We start from the raw sequence: 19,561 nt of genomic DNA, 5'->3' as shown, positions 1-19,561 counted from the left end.
TTAGGTAGTAGGTTGGTAGACAGCAACTACCCAGGGAAGTACTACTGTCCTGCCAGATGACTGTGAAACAGAAACCTGTAACTTTTTTGCTTGATGGTAGGATTGCTGGTTTCTTTTTCTGTCTCATAAACACGCTAGATAACAGGGATATCTTGCTACTCCTACTTACACTTTGGTCACACTTCACAGACACGCACATGCATATATATATACATACATCTAGGTTTTTCTCCTTTTTCTAAATAGCTCTTGTTCTTCTTTATTTCTTCTATTGTCCATGGGGAAGTGGAAAAGAATCTTTCCTCCGTAAGCCATGCGTGTCGTATGAGGCGACTAAAATGCCGGGAGCAATGGGCTAGTAACCCCTTCTCCTGTAGACATTTACTAATAAAGAGAAGAAGAAAAACTTTATAAAACTGGGATGCTTGAATGTGTGTGGATGTAGTGCGGATGACAAGAAACAGATGATTGCTGATGTTATGAATGAAAAGAAGTTGGATGTCCTGGCCCTAAGCGAAACAAAGCTGAAGGGGGTAGGGGAGTTTTGGTGGGGGGAAATAAATGGGATTAAATCTGGAGAATCTGAGAGAGTTAGAGCAAAGGAAGGGGTAGCAGTAATGTTGAATGATCAGTTATGGAAGGAGAAAAGAGAATATGAATGTGTAAATTCAATAATTATGTGGATTAAAGTAAAGGTTGGATGTGAGAAGTGGGTCATAATAAGCGTGTATGCACCTGGAGAAGAGGAGAATGCAGAGGAGAGAGAGAGATTTTGGGAGATGTTAAGTGAATGTATAGGAGCCTTTGAACCAAGTGAGAGAGTAATTGTGGTAGGGGACCTGAATGCTAAAGTAGTAGAAACTTTTAGAGAGGGTGTGGTAGGTAAGTTTGGGGTGCCAGGTGTAAATGATAATGGGAGCCCTTTGATTGAACTTTGTATAGAAAGGAGTTTAGTTATAGGTAATACATATTTTAAGAAAAAGAGGATAAATAAGTATACAAGATATGATGTAGGGCGAAATGACAGTAGTTTGTTGGATTATGTATTGGTAGATAAAAGACTGATGAGTAGACTTCAGGATGTACATGTTTATAGAGGGGCCACAGATATATCAGATCACTTTCTAGTTGTAGCTACACTGAGAGTAAAAGGTAGATGGGATACAAGGAGAATAGAAGCATCAGGGAAGAGAGAGGTGAAGGTTTATAAACTAAAAGAGGAGGCAGTTAGGGTAAGATATAAACAGCTATTGGAGGATAGATGGGCTAATGAGAGCATAGGCAATGGGGTCGAAGAGGTATGGGGTAGGTTTAAAAATGTAGTGTTAGAGTGTTCAGCAGAAGTTTGTGGTTACAGGAAAGTGGGTGTGGGAGGGAAGAGGAGCGACTGGTGGAATGATAATGTAAAGAGAGTAGTAAGGGAGAAAAAGTTAGCATATGAGAAGTTTTTACAAAGTAGAAGTGATGCAAGGAGGGAAGAGTATATGGAGAAAAAGAGAGAGGTTAAGAGAGTGGTGAAGCAATGTAAAAAGAGAGCAAATGAGAGTGGGTGAGATGTTATCAAAACAAATTTTGTTGAAAATAAGAAAAAGTTTTGGAGTGAGATTAACAAGTTAAGAAAGCCTAGAGAACAAATGGATTTGTCAGTTAAAAATAGGAGAGGAGAGTTATTAAATGGAGAGTTAGAGGTATTGGGAAGTTGGAGGGAATATTTTGAGGAATTGTTAAATGTTGATGAAGATAGGGAAGCTGTGATTTCGTGTATAGGGCAAGGAGGAATAACATCTTGTAGGAGTGAGGAAGAGCCAGATGTGAGTGTGGGGGAAGTTCGTGAGGCAGTAGGTAAAATGAAAGGGGGTAAGGCAGCCGGGATTGATGGGATAAAGATAGAAATGTTAAAAGCAGGTGGGGATATAGTTTTGGAGTGGTTGGTGCAATTATTTAATAAATGTATGGAAGAGGGTAAGGTACCTAGGGATTGGCAGAGAGCATGCATAGTTCCTTTGTATAAAGGCAAAGGGGACAAAAGAGAGTGCAAAAATTATAGGGGGATAAGTCTGTTGAGTATACCTGGTAAAGTGTATTGTAGAGTTATTATTGAAAGAATTAAGAGTAAGACGGAGAATAGGATAGCAGATGAATAAGGAGGCTTTAGGAAAGGTAGGGGGTGTGTGGACCAGGTGTTTACAGTGAAACATATAAGTGAACAGTATTTAGATAAGGCTAAAGAGGTCTTTGTGGCATTTATGGATTTGGAAAAGGCATATGACAGGGTGGATAGGGGGGCAATGTGGCAGATGTTGCAGGTGTATGGTGTAAGAGGTAGGTTACTGAAAGCAGTAAAGAGTTTTTACGAGGATAGTGAGGCTCAAGTTAGAGTATGTAGGAAAGAGGGAAATTATTTCCCAGTAAAAGTAGGCCTTAGACAAGGATGTGTGATGTCACCGTGGTTGTTTAATATATTTATAGATGGGGTTGTAAGAGAAGTAAATGCGAGGGTCTTGGCAAGAGGCGTGGAGTTAAAAGATAAAGAATCACACACAAAGTGGGAGTTGTCACAGTTGCTCTTTGCTGATGACACTGTGCTCTTGGGAGATTCTGAAGAGAAGTTGCAGAGATTGGTGGATGAATTTGGTAGGGTGTGCAAGAGAAGAAAATTGAAAGCGAATACAGGAAAGAGTAAGGTTATGAGGATAACAAAAAGATTAGGTGATGAATGATTGGATATCAGATTGGAGGGAGAGAGTATGGAGGTGGTGAATGTATTCAGATATTTGGGAGTGGACGTGTCAGCGGATGGGTCTATGAAAGATGAGGTGAATCATAGAATTGATGAGGGGAAAAGGGTGAGTGGTGCACTTAGGAGTCTGTGGAGACAAAGAACTTTGTCCTTGGAGGCAAAGAGGGGAATGTATGAGAGTATAGTTTTACCAACGCTCTTATATGGGTGTGAAGCATGGGTGATGAATGTTGCAGCGAGGAGAAGGCTGGAGGCAGTGGAGATGTCATGTCTGAGGGCAATGTGTGGTGTGAATATAATGCAGAGAATTCGTAGTTTGGAACTTAGGAGGAGGTGCGGGATTACCAAAACTGTTGTCCAGAGGGCTGAGGAAGGGTTGTTGAGGTGGTTCGGACATGTAGAGAGAATGGAGCGAAACAGAATGACTTGAAGAGTGTATCAGTCTGTAGTGGAAGGAAGGCGGGGTAGGGGTCGGCCTAGGAAAGGTTGGAGGGAGGGGGTGAAGGAGGTTTTGTGTGCGAGGGGCTTGGACTTCCAGCAGGCATGCGTGAGCGTGTTTGATAGGAGTGAATGGAGACAAATGGTTTTTAATATTTGACGTGCTGTTGGAGTGTGAGCAAAGTAACATTTAGGAAGGGGTTCAGGGAAACCGCCAGGCCGGACTTGAGTCCTGGAGATGGGAAGTACAGTGCCTGCACTCTGGAGGAGGGGTGTTAATGTTGCAGTTTAAAAACTGTAGTGTAAAGCACCCTTCTGGCAAGACAGTGATGGAGTGAATGATGGTGAAAGTTTTTCTTTTTCGGGCCACCCTGCTTTGGTGGGAATCGGCCAGTGTGATAATAAAAAAGAAAAAAATGTCATTTTTAGACATTTCTCGTAATTTTTTTTTTTTTCATATTTTTGTGCCAAATCCTTCTAAATGGAAATTGGTAACCCTCTGGGTGGCTGTAGGTGCAGCTGCTGCGACCATGGCTATCTCAGTGCCAGCCAAGTGTCAAAAGGAAGATGAGGTGTGCCGCTCTGAGTGACCACAGCAGACCCTTGGGATGTGTAATTTTGTCTTATATTGTAAAAATTTTTTACATAATGCCTTGCCTAAAGAGACAGCATTTGTGTACAATCAGCAAGAAGCTCAGGAAGCAATTAGAAACTATGAAAAAAGCTAGAGAAGTGAAGAAGGCAGCAGCATAGAGTGGGGCAGCTGGCTGCCACCACCATGACCACCACTGTGGATGCCGCCACCACCACCATCACTGGCCACAGTGATCATGTCTTCACCCATATATACATCTGTCTTGACCACACCTGTGGTTACATTTACGGCAACCTCACCACTAATCATAACTAGGTGTGGGGTTATGGACTGGGAAGATACTCGAGTGGGAGAGTAAACGGCAGATGCTTTAGCCGCTGCCGGTGTCGCCATCACTTGCCATATTATGGCCTATTTTATTCATTCTAGAGTATATATTATGTTTCTATGTTATTAATATTGTTTATGTCATATTAGATGAATTGTGATAGATAACTAAGCCGTAGAGTTGATATTAGCATTATTTTGTCGTACCTACTGAGAGGCTGGAATGAATTAATTGCATTTCGATTACATGAGGAAAATTGACTCGCCATATGAACAAATTAGGATACGAACGAGGTCATGGAATGGATTAATTTTGTAAGCCGAGGTTCCACTGTACGTATTATTATTATTAATAACAATTTAGGTAACTGGAGCACAGATCCAATTCCCTAGATCAAGAGCCCCTCACCAGTGTCAAGGAACCTTCATGCTGGTGAGGGGCTCTTGACCAAAGGAATTGGATCTGTGCTCTAGTTACCTAAATTAATATAATAATAATAAATTATTATTATTATTATTATTATTTTAATGAACGCCGTCAACTCAGTGCACTGTTTACCCCGCTGTGGGAGCAGTTCTCTCGTGCTTTGCTTATGTTTTTGACAGTCATTTGGCCAAATTTCGTTTTTCTAAGCATGGGTCCTAAGAAAGTAAGTGCAAAGGACAATCCTGAGAAGAAAAGGAGGATGATTTCCATGGAATTAAAACATGAAATCATCGATAAACAATGAGGTGTCCAGGTTTTGCATTGATGGGGAAGCAGGGGGAGCTGGTTCATAACTCAAATGTTGGCTCGTAACTCAGAGCAAAAAATCTCACAAAACTCGTACATTGGGACACTCGTAAGTCAGGGTTCCACTGTACGACGTAAGGGTGCACCATATAAAACAAATCCTACAGCACACAGTGCATAATGAGAAAAAAAACCCATGACTGTGTTTTTGGATTAAAACAACTACAGTGGACCCCCGCATAACGATTTTAATCCGTGCAAGAGGGGTAATTGTTATGCGAAATAATCGGTATGTGAATGAATTTTCCCCATAAGAAATAATGGAAATCAAATTAATCCGTGCAAGACACCCAAAAGTATGAAAAAATTTTTTTTACCACATGAAATATACATTTTCCCACACACAAAGAGAAAGATACATGCACAATAGTAGAGTAGTACATGCACAGTATATATTGTGCATGTACTAGTCTACTAAATGAAGAATAAATGACACTTACCTTTATTGAAGATGCAGCAATGACTGATGAGACACTGTGTCCTGGGAGTGCCTTTTCCTCCTGAGTACTGTAGGTCCTGTTTGGCATTTTCTTCCAGAACAGGCCTTATCACACTGTGTATGCCACTACGATTCTTAAATCTCTCAAACCAACCTTTGCTGGCTTTAAATTCACCAATATGAGCACTAGTTCCAGGCATTTTTCCCTGTTCACCTGGGTGTTAGTCGACTTGTGTGGGTTGCATCCTGGGAGACAAGATTAAGGACCGCAATGGAAATAAGTTAGACAGTCTTCGATGACACTGACTTTTTTGGGTTATCCTGGGTGGCAAATCCTCTGGGGTTAATTCTTGGTATTCTCAATAAGCCACACCAACAACGGTGCTACAGCAGCAGCAGCAGCTGACAGTGGTACAGCAGCAACAGACGATGCTACAGCAGCAGCAGACGATGCTACAGCAGCAGCAGACGATGCTACAGCAGCAGCAGACGATGCTACAGCCGCAGCAGCAGCTGACGGTGGTACAGCAGCAACAGACGATGCTACAGCAGCAACAGACGATGTTACAGCAGCAGCAGACGATGCTACAGCAGCAGCAGCAGCTGACGGTGGTACAGCAGCAACAGACGACGCTACAGCAGCAACAGACGATGTTACAGCAGCAGCAGACGATGCTACAGCAGCAGCAGCAGCTGACGGTGGTACAGCAGCAACAGACGACGCTACAGCAGCAACAGACGATGTTACAGCAGCAGCAGACGATGCTACAGCAGCAGCAGCAGCTGACAGTGCAGCAGCAGCACCAGCTGACAGTGCAGCAGCAGCAGCAGCAGCAGCTGTACCACCAATAGTAGCGATGGTTGATTGGGGTTTATTATACAACCTGGCCAGCTCGGAGACACGCACTCCACTTTCATACTTATCAATGATCTTTTTCTTCATCTCTATTGTAATTCTCACCCTTATTGCTGTAGGGTTGGCACTAGAAGATTTCTTGGGGCCCATGGTCATTTATTTTCCAGAAAAAGCACCGAAAACACTGTAATAATACGAAATATTCCGATTGTATGCTTGGATGTTACCGCGGAGGCTGGCTGGTAAACAATGCCACCGGCGGAATATGTGAGCGTGGCTCAGGCCGCACATTGGACGCGTCTCAGACGAAAATCGGTGAGCGGGTTTTTAAGCGGTATGTGAGGCAAAATTTTTGCGATTAAAGCAAGCGGTATGCGGATTAATCGCTATGTGATGCCATCGGTATGCGGGGGTCCACTGTACTTTGCAGTTTTCTTGGTCTCATTTGATAGAATGGAAGATATATTACAGAAATAGAGATGATTTTGATTGATTTTAATGCTGAAAATAGCTTGAAACTGAGCTCAAAGTAGTGGAAATGTTCGATTTTTGCCGATGTTCAAGAGTAAACAAATGACGTCACATGTCCAATACATGTCAGCTGGTGGGTCTAATGCACATTCACAAATGTGCTGATATTATTTATACAATTATTACAATATTGCATAACATTAAATCTTCTATTTTTTGGTGTAAATAAAAAATCAAAATGGAATTCATTTGTAAAGCCTGGAAACATAACTAATAAACAGAAGAAATGTTATTTTAGTGCCAGGATTCCCTGCACTGTTTATTCTGGACCCTATTTTAAAACTGGAATATTTTGAACTTTGTGTGAAATTGGCCAAATAACCAATTTCTGATCACTTTATTGAGTTTAAATAATTGATTGGGTGATTTCTTGTGCTCAGTCAATAGAATAGAATTAATACTAGCACAATAACTAAAAATATGGTCAACTGGAATAATGTAATTGACCTAAAATGGGAGTCAGGGTGGGCAAAATCACCAATGCGTAAATATTGCTGATGCAGCAAAATTTGTGAGAGCGTAATTTCGTAAATTTTCCATCAAATTTCATACTTTTTATTTTATTACCTTTAGGAAAAGATTCTCTTACCATTTCATAAGGAAAAATAACAAAAGTTTTTTTTGAAAGTTCTTGGATCCTGTGGACAATTTTCAGATCAGGGATCTGAAAGGGTTAATGTTAGTCAGCATACTGAAAGAAACATTCAGGTGAGTCAGTATACCAGAAGTAACATTCAGGTGAGTCAATATACCAGAAGTAACATTCAGGTGAGTCAGTATACCAGAAGTAACATTCAGGTGAGTCAATATACCAGAAGTAACATTCAGGTGAGTCAGTATACCAGAAGTAACATTCAGGTGAGTCAGTGTACCAGAAGTAACATTCAGGTGAGTCAATATACCAGAAGTAACATTCAGGTGAGTCAGTATACCAGAAGTAACATTCAGGTGAGTCAGTGTACCAGAAGTAACATTCAGGTGAGTCAATATACCAGAAGTAACATTCAGGTGAGTCAGTATACCAGAAGTAACATTCAGGTGAGTCAGTGTACCAGAAGTAACATTCAGGTGAGTCAGTGTACCAGAAGTAACATTCAGGTGAGTCAGTATACCAGAAGTAACATTCAGGTGAGTCAGTGTACCAGAAGTAACATTCAGGTGAGTCAGTATACCAGAAGTAACATTCAGGTGAGTCAATATCCCAGAAGTAACATTCAGGTGAGTCAACATATCAGAAGTAACATTCACGTGAGTCAACATACCGAAAGTAACATTCACATGAGTCATGCTGAAAGTAACATTCAGGTGAGTCATCATACCAGAAGTAACATTCATGCAAGTATTAATGTTTTGCTTACTTGAGTGTTAATGATCAGTGAGTATGTTGTTATAAAGGTGCTCCTTGACTTATGATGGTTCGACTTATGATGGTTCGACTTATGATGGTTCAACTTTACAATGGTGCAAAAGCAGTTACTTTGGAGATGAAACTTAAGATAATTACCCAGCATGAAGGTGACAAGTCTGTAACTTGTATTCATTTATTCTCTATTTACTTTTCAATACTGGTATTTAGTTGCTGTAATTATATTTGTTTATTTATTCAGTGACAGTTATTTATTTAGTTAGCATATCATGTTCGACTTGTGATGGGTTTATTGGAACTTAACACCATTATTGGAACTTAACACCATTATTGGAACTTAACACCATTATTGGAACTTAACACCATTATTGGAACTTAACACCATTATTGGAACTTAACACCATTATTGGAACTTAACACCATTATAAGTCAAGGAGCACCTGTATTTCACACATGTTAGATCATCATTGATGTTCAATTATATAAGAACTACAGGTTAATTTTTGTTCTTCAGCATGGGTGTGGTAGAACATCAAGGATTGATCTACATTGTTGGTGGGTGTACACACAGCCAGCGTCACCTGCACGACCTTCTCTGTTATAACCCAGTGACGGGAGAGTGGCAGAACCTGGCACCCATGTTGACACCACGGAGCCAGATGGGAGTAGCTGTACTTGATGGCTTCTTGTATGTGGTTGGTGGCACTAACAGACATAATGTTCTCACCTCTGTGGAACGATACTCCTTTGAACAGGTCAGTTCTTGTTATATACTGCTACAAGATAGTAAAGTTCAACCAGGTCAGTTCTTGTTATATACTGCTACAAGATAGTAAAGTTCAACCAGGTCAGTTCTTGTTATATACTGCTACAAGATAGTAAAGTTCAACCAGGTCAGTTCTTGTTCTACTAAACACTTGTACTAGTAAACACTTGTACTACCAAGATGCACTTACACTACTACTAAACACTTGTACTTTGCACTAGGACAAATGGTTTGAGTGCCCAGCAATGTCAGTGGGCAGAGCGAGTCCTGCCGTGGCTGCCACTAACTCTCTTCTCTATGTCATCGGTGGAGACCAGACCAGCGAAGTTAATGACTTCTATAGAGCTCAGGTAATGTGAAATTTATGACTTTATAGAGCTCAGGTAATGTGAAATTAATGACTTCTATAGAGCTCAGGTAATGTGAGGTTAGCCAAGGCCAGGCAGGAGGTCTGTAAGTGTTGGTGGGAAAGTGTTGATGAGTGTGTGTGTATGTTAGTGGTTGAGTGTTGATGGGAAAGTGTTGGTGGGAGTGTTGTTGGGAGGGAGTTGTTGGGAGGGTGTTGATGGGAGAGTGTTGATGGGAGAATGTTGATGGGAGAGTGTTGATGGGAGAGTGTTGATGGGAGAGTGTTGATGGAAAAGTATTGGTAGGAAAGTGTTGGTGGGAGTGTTGTTGGGAGGGTGTTGATGGGAGTGTTGATGGGAGAGTGTTGGTGGGACAGTGTTGGTGGAAAAGTGTTGGCTGGAAAGTGTTGGTGGAAAAGTGTTGGTAGGAAAATGTTGGTGGAACAGTGTTGATGGGAAAGTGTTGGTGGGAAAGTGTTGATGGGAGAGTGTTGATGGGAGAGTGTTGGTGGGAGAGTGTTGATGGGAGAGTGTTGGTGGGAGAGTACTCGCCTATTTGTACTCACCTATTTGTGGTTGCAGGGGTTGAGACTCAGCTCCTGGCCCCGCCTCTTCACTGACCGCTACCGGATCCTCCCAGTCCCTGCTCCATGAGCTTTATCATACCTCGTCTTAAAACTATGTATGGTTCCTGCCTCCATTACATCACTTGCCAGACTGTTCCACTTCCTAACAACTGTGTCTGAAGAAATACTTCCTAACATGGCTCTGGTGGCCTGGTGGTTAACGCTCTCACTTCACACGGTGAGGGCCTGGGTTCGATTCCCAGCCAGAGTAGAAACATTGCACGTGTTTCTTTCCACCTGTTGTCTATGTTCCCCATCAGTAAAATGGGTACCTGGGTGTTAGTCGACTGGTGTGGGTCGCATCCTGGGACACTGACCTAAGGAGGCCTGGTCACAGACAGGGCCGCGGGGGCGTTGACCCCCGGAACTCTCTCCAGGTAAACTCCAGGTAAACATCCCTTTGACTCATCTGAGTCTTCAATTTCCAATTGTGACCCCTTGTTTCTGTGGCCCATCTCTGAAACATCCTGTCTCTGTCTACCTTATCTATTCCACACAGTATTTTGTATGTCATTATCATGTCTCCCCTGACCCTCCTGTCCTCCAGTGTCGTCAGGCCGATTTCCCTTAACCTTTCTTCGTGGGACGTTCTCCTTAGCTCTGGAACCAGCCTTGTTGCAAACATTTGCACTTTCTCTAATTTCTTGATGTGCTTGACCATGTGTAGGTTCCAGACAGGTGCTGCGTACTCCGGTATGGGCCTGACGTACACAGTGTACAGAGTCTTGAACGATCCCTTACTGAGGTATCGGAATGCTATTTTCAGTTTTGCCTGGCCCCCATATGCTGCAGCAGTTATCTGGTTAATGCATGCTTCTGGAGACATGCTTGGTATTATACTCATCCCTAGATCTTTCTCCTTGAGTAAGGTTTGCAGTCTTTGGCCACCTAGCCTGTACTCTGTCTGCAGTCTTCTTTGTCTTTCCCCATTCTTTATAACTTTGCATTTGGAGGGGTTAAATTCTAGGATCCAGTTGCTGGACCATGCGTCCAGCCTGTCCAGGTCTCTTTGTAGTCCTGTCTGATCTGCATCTTATTCAATTCTCCTCATTAACTTCACATCATTTGCAAACAGGGACACTTCTGAGTCTATCCCTTTCATCATGTCATTCACATAGTATACCAAAAATAGCACTGGTCCCAGGACTGACCCCTGTGGGACCCCACTCACCACAGGTGCCCACTGTGATACCTTATCATGTACCATGACTTGCTGTTGCCTCCCTGTCAGGTATTCTCTGATCCATTGCAGTGCCCTTCCTGTTATATGTGCCTGATCCTCTAGCTTCTGCACTAATCTCTTGTGAGGAACTGTGTTGTAGGCCTTCTTGCAGTCCAAGAAAATGCAATCAACTCACCCCTCCCTCTCATGTCTTACTTCAGTTACCTTGTCTTAAAACTCCAGTAGGTTTGTGACACAGGATTTGCCCTCCATGAATCTGTGCTGGCTGTCGTTTATAATCTTGTTCCCCTCTGTTTGCTCAACCACTCTCCTCCTGATAATCTTCTCCATGACTTTGCATACTATACACATCAATGACACTAGCCTGTAGTTTAGTGCCTCATTTCTGTCTCCTTTCTTAAATCTCATGTTGAGCTCCTCACATACTTCTTGGTTGTTTCTTGTGAGCTCCCCACCTTCTTTCCTTAGCCTGACTACCTGGTTCCTCCTGATGTGGGTATAAAGCAGTTTCAGGTCAGACTTAACTTTCGATTCCATATCGTTTTCGTACTGCTGCTGGGCCTCCCTTCATATTTGTGCATACTCATTTCTAGCTCATCGACTAATCTCTCTATTTTCCTGGGTCCTTTACCTTCTGTACTTTTTCCATTCTCTAGTGCTTAGATTTTGCCTCTCTACACCTTTGGGTAAACCAAGGGTTCTTTCTGGTTTTCCCATTTTTTCTGTTACCCTTGGGAACAAACCTTTCCTCTGCCTCCTTGCATTTTGTTGTTACATAGTCCATCGTTTTGTTTACTGACTTTCCTACCAACTCTCTCTCTCTCACTGAACCTCCTGCAGGAAGGTCCTCATACCTGTGTAGTCCCCCATTATATACAGGTACCATCTGACTTACGACCGAGCTTGGTTCCAAAAATGCACATAAAATGCACATAAAAGGCCCTAAAATCTGGAATTCATTACCTGTAAATATAAAAGAAACACAACCTGTTTATAAATTCAAGTCTCTTCTCAAAGATCACTTACTCACCCAAAACCAAATAAATACTGAATAACTGAACCTTATAAATTGTATATCTTAAATGTTTCTCACAATTATATCACATAAATGTTAAACCTAAAACCGAATCTAACTTTATTATTTTTTTAAATACACTACCTAACAGAATCACTACCTAACTGAATGCAACCATATGACCTGTCTTTGTAATACTCACTTGTGCTTTATAGTAATCTGTTTACATTAATGTTTTATCACTGATTTCATCATTGCTTAGTTAATCTTAAGTTAATTTTAAGCCAGCCCGTAATGCTATGCATAGTATAAGTGGCTTTGGCATACTGCTCTTATCTGTATTTTTTTTTTTGTACCTCTGTAAGTGTGCTCAAATTGAAAATAAATAAATAAATAAATAAATAAATAAACCAACCGGTCGTAAGCTGAAATGGATGTAAGTGGAACCTTACTACTGAATATCAACATCACATTTTTGCAATGACTTTATTTATTGTTTTATTTTGGTATTTCATTTTTACTTCACTTTTTATGCTGTTAGTACTGTATTTTATACTGTAAGGTTTAGGATAAACATTGTGTACAATACAAACAGTTGTTTATTTCCCAGAAATTTGGCATACAAAACATGGTCGTAAGTCGAGTGGACATATGTCGAGCAGGTCATAAGTCGGATGGTAGGTGTAGTTTGGCTTTTCCCTTTCTACTGTTGCCCTCTGCACTTACAGTTCTACAATGTATTCAAAGCTCAGAACCACGTGGTCACTAGCTCCAAGGGGCCTTTCAGATGTGATGTCTTCAGTGTCTGATCTACTCAGGGTGAGCACAAAGTCCAGTCTTGCTGGTTCTTCCTCCCCTCTCTCTCTCTGGTAGTGTCCCTGACATGTTGATACATGAGGTTTTCCAGTACCCCATCCATCATTTTGTCTCTCCATGTTTCGGGACCCCCATGTGGCTCCAGATTTTCCCAATCAATCTCTCTGTGGTTGAAATTGCCCATAACCAGTAACTTTGCTCTACTTGAGTGAGCTCTTCTGACCACCTCAGCTAGTGTATCCACCATTGTTCTGTTGCTCTCATCATATTCCTCTCTTGGCCTCCTGCAGTTCTGTGGCAGGTTATACATCACTGCAATGACTACCTTGTGTTCCCCTGACTGAATTGTACCTTGTATGCAATCTCTTTCTCCAGTCTCGTCCATTCCTTCCATTTCCGGATATCACCATTGGGTTTTAATGAACAGTGCAACCCCTCCTCCCCCTCTGCTCCTACTATCCTTCCTCAGGATCTGATATCCAGGTGGGAAGATTGCGTGTGTTATTGTCCCAGTGAGTTTTGTTTCTGTGACTGTTATGATGTCTGGGGACATCTCCTTGGTTCTTTCATGCCACTCCTCATATTTATTCATTATTCCATCTGCATTTGTGTATCAAACCTTCAACTTCTTTTCTATATCTGTGGTCTGGGGAGAATGGTAGGTTTAGGGGAGGAGGTGCCCTGGTGGGGGTCTATAGGGGGTCACTGTGGGGGTGGGGTTTGTAGTGTGGAGAGTGGGGGCAGAGGGCCTATGGGGGTTACTGTGGGGGTGGGGTTTGTGGTGAGAGGGATGGGGGCAGAGCATACTGAGTGTGGGTTGTTGTGGGTTACTGTGGGGGTGGGGTTTGTGGTGAGGGGGATGGGGGCAGAGCATACTGAGTGTGGGTTTCTGTGGGTTACTGTGGGGGTGGGGTTTGTGGTGAGGGGGATGGGGGCAGAGGGTACAGTGTGTGAGTTTTGGATTAGGTTGTTTGGTTGCATTGGGGTTGCCATGGTTGGATTCCTTCTGTGGGTGGTTGTGGAGGAGGTTGTGTTTGTTCTTCCACCTGGGTCTGGTTTCTCCTGCTCCTCTCCTTCCTTGCCTCCCATTCTTCTTTGCAGTGTTGCACCCTCTCTTTCAGTATCTTCCTTTCTTCTTGTGTTCTGTCTCGGTCAAGGTATACACTCCGGTACTCTGGTTTGTCCCTTAGATGCGCTTTCTGATGTAGGCTGGAATATTGCTGCACACTAACAGCACCTTTCAAGGCAGGTGAAATTGCTAAACCTAGAAAATGTACAGAGAGCCTTCACGGTGTGCATAACTGAGATAAAACCCCTCAATTACTCTCTCCCACTTGTATCCCGCCTGGAATGCAGGTGGGAGAGATACATGATTATATGCACCTGGAAGTTCCTAGAGGGACTAGTACCAAACTTACACACGAAAATCACTCCCTATGAAAGCAAAAGACTAGGCAGACGATGCAACATCCCCCCAACGAAAAGCAGGTTAAGAGACAACACAATAAGTGTCAGGGGCCCAAGACTGTTCACCTGCCTCCCAGCATACATAAGGGGGATTACCAATAGACCCCTGGCTGTCTTTAAGCAGGTACTGGACAAGCACCTAAAGTCGGTACCTGACCAACCGGGCTGTGGTTCGTACGTTGGATTGCGTGCAGCCAGCAGCAACAGCCTGGTTGAACAGGCCCTGATCCACCATGAGGCCTGGTCACAGACCGGGCCGCGGGGGCGTTGACCCCCGGAACTCTCTCCAGGTAAACTCCAGGTCTCCTGCAGGATCCAATTTCAAGCTGACTCTGCCTTGAAGATCACTTTAACTGGATGCTTTTTTCCTCTTGCAAACTACCCAATTCTCTGAAAATTTATCAGTTGGGTCATGTCGTCCTCTCCTGTTGCTTTCCTGATGCTTTCAATCATTTTTTTTTCCTCCTGGTTTCTTGCTTTTAAGTTTCCCCTTCAACTTCCTGGAGCCCATAGACAAAAACTGCCCTGTCCCTTTTGTCCTCCCACTGTACTTCCCTGAGCATCCTCTGAGACAAATTAGTTCCTGCTGTTGAAGCGTTCCTTCCTTATGTCTCTTCCCTATCCGGTGTCCCTCTGCTTAGCTGTTCCTGGACATGACAGTTGTCTGTTAGAGCCTTTGTGTATAGCTTAGCTTCTTCATTGTCTTTGGTCCCTTCATTTGTTCCTTCATTTGCTCCTTTGCTCTCTAAAGTCCCGTCGTCTGTGACTCGTGTAGCAGTTCTTGATTTCGTGGCTGTACTGTCCTTTGGTTCTTTAGGCTGTTTCAGAGTTTTTAGTTCCTCTACTAAGCTCTGTATCTTAGCTTCTGTTGCTGTGGCTTGTAACTCCCATTTCCTGATTTCCTCAGCTATTTTCTCCTCCATTTTCTTGCCGAGCTCTTTCAGCTTCCTCCTTCACTCCTCCTCCCTTCTCGGGAGCTCTGCCTCCCAGTCTTCTCTCCCAGGTTCACCCCTTGCAGATATTGATGAGAAAGCATTGGTGTGAGTGTGTTGATGGGAAAGTGTTGATGGGAAAGTATTGATGGGAGAGTGTTGATGGGAGAGCATTGGTGGGAGAGTGTTGGTGGGAGAGTGTTGGTGGGAAAGTATTGATGGGAGAGTGTTGATGGGAGAGCATTGGTAGGAGAGTGTTGATGGGAAAGTGTTGATGGGAAAGTATTGATGGGAGAGTGTTGATGGGAGAGCATTGGTAGGAGAGTGTTGATGGGAAAGTATTGATGGGAGAGTGTTGATGGGAGAGCATTGGTGGGAGAGTGTTGGTGGGAGAGTGTTGGTGGGAAAGTATTGATGGGAGAGTGTTGATGGGAGAGCATTGGTAGGAGAGTGTTGATGGGAAAGTGTTGATGGGAAAGTATTGATGGGAGAGTGTTGATGGGAGAGCATTGGTAGGAGAGTGTTGATGGGAAAGTGTTGATGGGAAAGTATTGATGGGAGAGTGTTGATGGGAGAGCATTGGTGGGAGAGTGTTGATGGGAAAGTGTTGATGGGAAAGTATTGATGGGAGAGTGTTGATGGGAGAGCATTGGTAGGAGAGTGTTGATGGGAAAGTGTTGATGGGAGAGTGTTTATGGGAGAGCATTGGTGGGAGAGTGTTGGTGGGAAAGTGTTGATGGGAGAGCATTGGTAGGAGAGTGTTGATGGGAGTGTTGATGGGAAAGTATTGATGGGAGAGTGTTGATGGGAGAGCATTGGTGGGAGAGTGTTGGTGGGAGAGTGTTGGTGGGAAAGTGTTCATGGGAGAGTGTTGATGGGAAAGTGTTGATGGGAAAGTGTTGGTGGGAGAGTGTTGATGGGAAAGTGTTGGTGGGAAAGTGTTGATGGGAGAGTGTTGATGGGAGAATGTTGGTGGGAGAGTGTTGGTGGGAAAGTGTTGATGGGAGAGCATTGGTGGGAGAGTGTTGATGGGAGAGTATTGATGGGAGAGAATTGGTAGGAGAGTGTTGGTGGGAGAGTGTTGGTGGGAGAGTGTTGGTGGGAGAGTGTTGGTGGGAGAGTGTTGGTGGGAGAGTGTTGGTGGGAGAGTGTTGGTGGGAGAGTGTTGGTGGGAGAGTGTTGATGGGAGTGTGTTGGTGGGAGAGTATTGGTGGGAGAATGTTGATGGGAAAGTGTTGATGGGAGAGCATTGGTGGGAGAGCATTGATGGGGGAGTGTTGGTGGGAGAGTGTTGGTGGGAAAGTGTTGATGGGAGAGTGTTTATGGGAGAGCATTGGTGGGAGAGTGTTGGTGGGAAAGTGTTGATGGGAGAGCATTGGTAGGAGAGTGTTGATGGGAGTGTTGATGGGAAAGTATTGATGGGAGAGTGTTGGTGGGAGAGCATTGGTGGGAGAGTGTTGGTGGGAGAGTGTTGGTGGGAGAGTGTTCATGGGAGAGTGTTGATGGGAAAGTGTTGATGGGAAAGTGTTGGTGGGAGAGTGTTGATGTGAAAGTGTTGGTGGGAAAGTGTTGATGGGAGAGTGTTGATGGGAGAATGTTGGTGGGAGAGTGTTGGTGGGAAAGTGTTGGTGGGAAAGTGTTGATGGGAGAGCATTGGTGGGAGAGTGTTGATGGGAGAGTATTGATGGGAGAGAATTGGTAGGAGAGTGTTGGTGGGAGAGTGTTACTAGGAGAGTGTTGCTAGGAGAGTGTTGCTAGGAGAGTGTTGGTGGGAGAGTGTTACTAGGAGAGTGTTGGTGGGAGAGTGTTACTAGGAGAGTGTTGCTAGGAGAGTGTTGCTAGGAGAGTGTTGGTGGGAGAGTGATGCTGGGAGAGTGTTGCTGGGAGAGTGTTGCTGGGAGAGTGTTGCTGGGAGAGTGATGCTGGGAGAGTGTTGCTGGGAGAGTGATGCTGGGAGAGTGTTGCTGGGAGAGTGTTGCTGGGAGAGTGATGCTGGGAGAGTGTTGCTGGGAGAGTGTTGGTGGGAGAATGTTGATGGGAAAGTGTTGATGGGAGAGCATTGGTGGGAGAGCATTGATGGGGGAGCGTTGGTGGGAGAGCGTTGGTGGGAGAGCATTGGTGGGAGAGCGTTGGTGGGAGAGCGTTGGTGGGAGAGCGTTGGTGGGAGAGCGTTGGTGGGAGAGCGTTGGTGGGAGAGCGTTGGTGGGAGAGTGTTGGTGGGAGAGTGTTGGTGGGAGAGTGTTGGTGGGAGAGTGTTGGTGGGAGAGTGTTGGTGGGAGAGTGTTGGTGGGAGAGTGTTGATGGGAAAGTGTTTATGGGAGAGCATTGGTGGGAGAGCATTGGTGGGAGAGCATTGATGGGGGAGTGTTGGTGGGAGAGTGTTAATATGAGTGTTGTTATGAGAGTGTTGGTGGGAGAATATTGAGGTAGATTTCTTACCTAGTTGTGGTTGCTGGGGTCAATTCACGGCTCCTGGCCCCGGCTCTTCACTGGTAACCACTAGATACACTCTCTCTGCTCCATGAGCTTTATTGTACCTCTTCTTAAAGCTGTGTGTGGATCCTGCCTCTACTACATCACTCTCTAGACTATTCCACTTCCTGACAACTCTGTGACTGAAAAAATATTTCCTAACATCCCTGTGACTCACCTGAGTCTTCAACTTTCAGTTGTGTTCCCTTGTTGCTGTGGCACATCTATGAAACATCCTGTCCCTATCCACCTTGTCAATTCCTCTCAGTATTTTGTATGTCATTATCATATCCCTCCTGTCCTCCAGTGTTGTCAGTTTGATATCTCTTAACCTCTCCTTGTAGGACATACCCCTTAGCTCTTTGAATAGTCTTGTTGCAAACCTTTGCACTTTCTCTAATTTTTTGACTTGCTTGACCAGGTGTGGGTTCCATACTTGTACTGCATATTCCAGTATGGGCCTGATGTACATGGTGTACAGAGCCTCGAACGATTCCTTACTGAGGTATCGGAACGCTATCCTTAGGTTTGCCAGACGCCCGTATGCTGCAGCAGTTATCTGATTGATGTGCACCTCAGGAGATGTGCTCGGCATTATGCTCACTCCAAGATCTTTTTCCTTGAGTGAGGTTTGCAGTCTTTGGCCACCTAGACTATACTGTGTCTGCGGTCTTCTTTGCCCTTCCCCGATCTTCATGACTTTGCATTTGGTAGGGTTAAATTCAAGGAGCCAGTTGCTGGACCAGGCTTGTAGCCTGTCCAGGTCTCTTTGTAGCCCTGCCTGATCCTCGACCAATTTGATTCTCCTCATTATTTATTTATTTATTTATTTATTTAGAAATTTTAGCAACTTCACATTGTCTGCAAACAAGAGCACTTCTGAGTCTATCCTATCTGTTATGTCATTCACATATACCAAAAACAGCAGAGGTCCTAGGACTGACCCCTGTGGAACTCCATTTGTCACAGGCGCCCACTCTGACACCTCGTCACGTACCATGACTCGTTGTTGTCTCCCTGTCAGGTATTCTCTGATCCATTGTAGTGCCTTTCCTGTTATGTGTGCCTGATCCTCTGGCTTTTGCATTAACCTCTTGTGAGGAACTGTGTCGAAGGCCTTCTTGCAGTCCAAGAAAATGCAGTTGATCCACCCCTCTCTTTCTCATCTTACTTCTGTCACCTTGTCATAAAGCTCCAGTAGGTTTGTGACACAGGATTTTCCTTCCCTGAAACTGGGCTGGTTGTCGATTATACACTTGTTTCTTTCCAGGTGCTCCACCACTCTTCTGATGATCTTCTCCATGACTTTACATACTATACACGTTAGTGACACAGGTCTGTAGTTTAATGCCTCGTGTCTTTCTCCTTTTTTTAAAAATTGGGACTACATTTGCCATCTTCCATACCTCAGGTAGTTGCCCAGTTTCAATGGATGTATTGAAGATCTTTGTTAGTGGCACACACAGCATCTCTGCTCCCTCTCTAAGGACCCATGGAGAGATGTCTGGTCCCACCGCCTTTGAGGTATCAAGTTCACATAGCAGCTTCTTCACCTCCTCCTCGGTTATGTGTACCTCATCCAGCACTTGTTGGTGTACCTTCCTGTTCTGATTTCCTGGAGTCCTACCTGTTTCCACTGTAAATACTTCTTTAAATCTCATGTTAAGCTCCTTGCATACCTCTTGGTCATTGCTTGTGAACTCATCATCCTTCCTCAGTCTGACTACCAGGTCCTTGACTGTTGCTTTCCTCCTGATGTGGCTGTACAACAGCTTTGGGTCCGACTTGACTTTCAATGCTATGTCATTTTCGTATTGTCGCTGAGCCTCCCTTCTTATCTGTGCATGTTCGT

General features: G+C 43.9%; 1 protein-coding gene across 2 annotated transcripts in view; it reads left to right on the top strand.

The window, feature by feature from the left end:
- LOC128697027 (actin-binding protein IPP) overlaps positions 1–19,561 on the top strand; it is a 228,889-nt gene that overhangs the window by 195,621 nt on the left and 13,707 nt on the right. For both annotated transcript variants that reach the window (XM_070095245.1, XM_070095246.1), the window contains 2 exons: positions 8,600–8,840; positions 9,073–9,201. In XM_070095245.1, the coding sequence (XP_069951346.1) occupies positions 8,600–8,840; positions 9,073–9,201 (370 nt within the window). The remainder of the gene's footprint in view (positions 1–8,599; positions 8,841–9,072; positions 9,202–19,561) is intronic.

This window comes from Cherax quadricarinatus, chromosome 49 (assembly GCF_038502225.1).
Source record: "Cherax quadricarinatus isolate ZL_2023a chromosome 49, ASM3850222v1, whole genome shotgun sequence".
In the NCBI taxonomy this organism is placed as follows: Eukaryota; Metazoa; Arthropoda; class Malacostraca; order Decapoda; family Parastacidae; genus Cherax; species Cherax quadricarinatus.
This window is presented reverse-complemented; position numbering and strand designations above follow the sequence as displayed.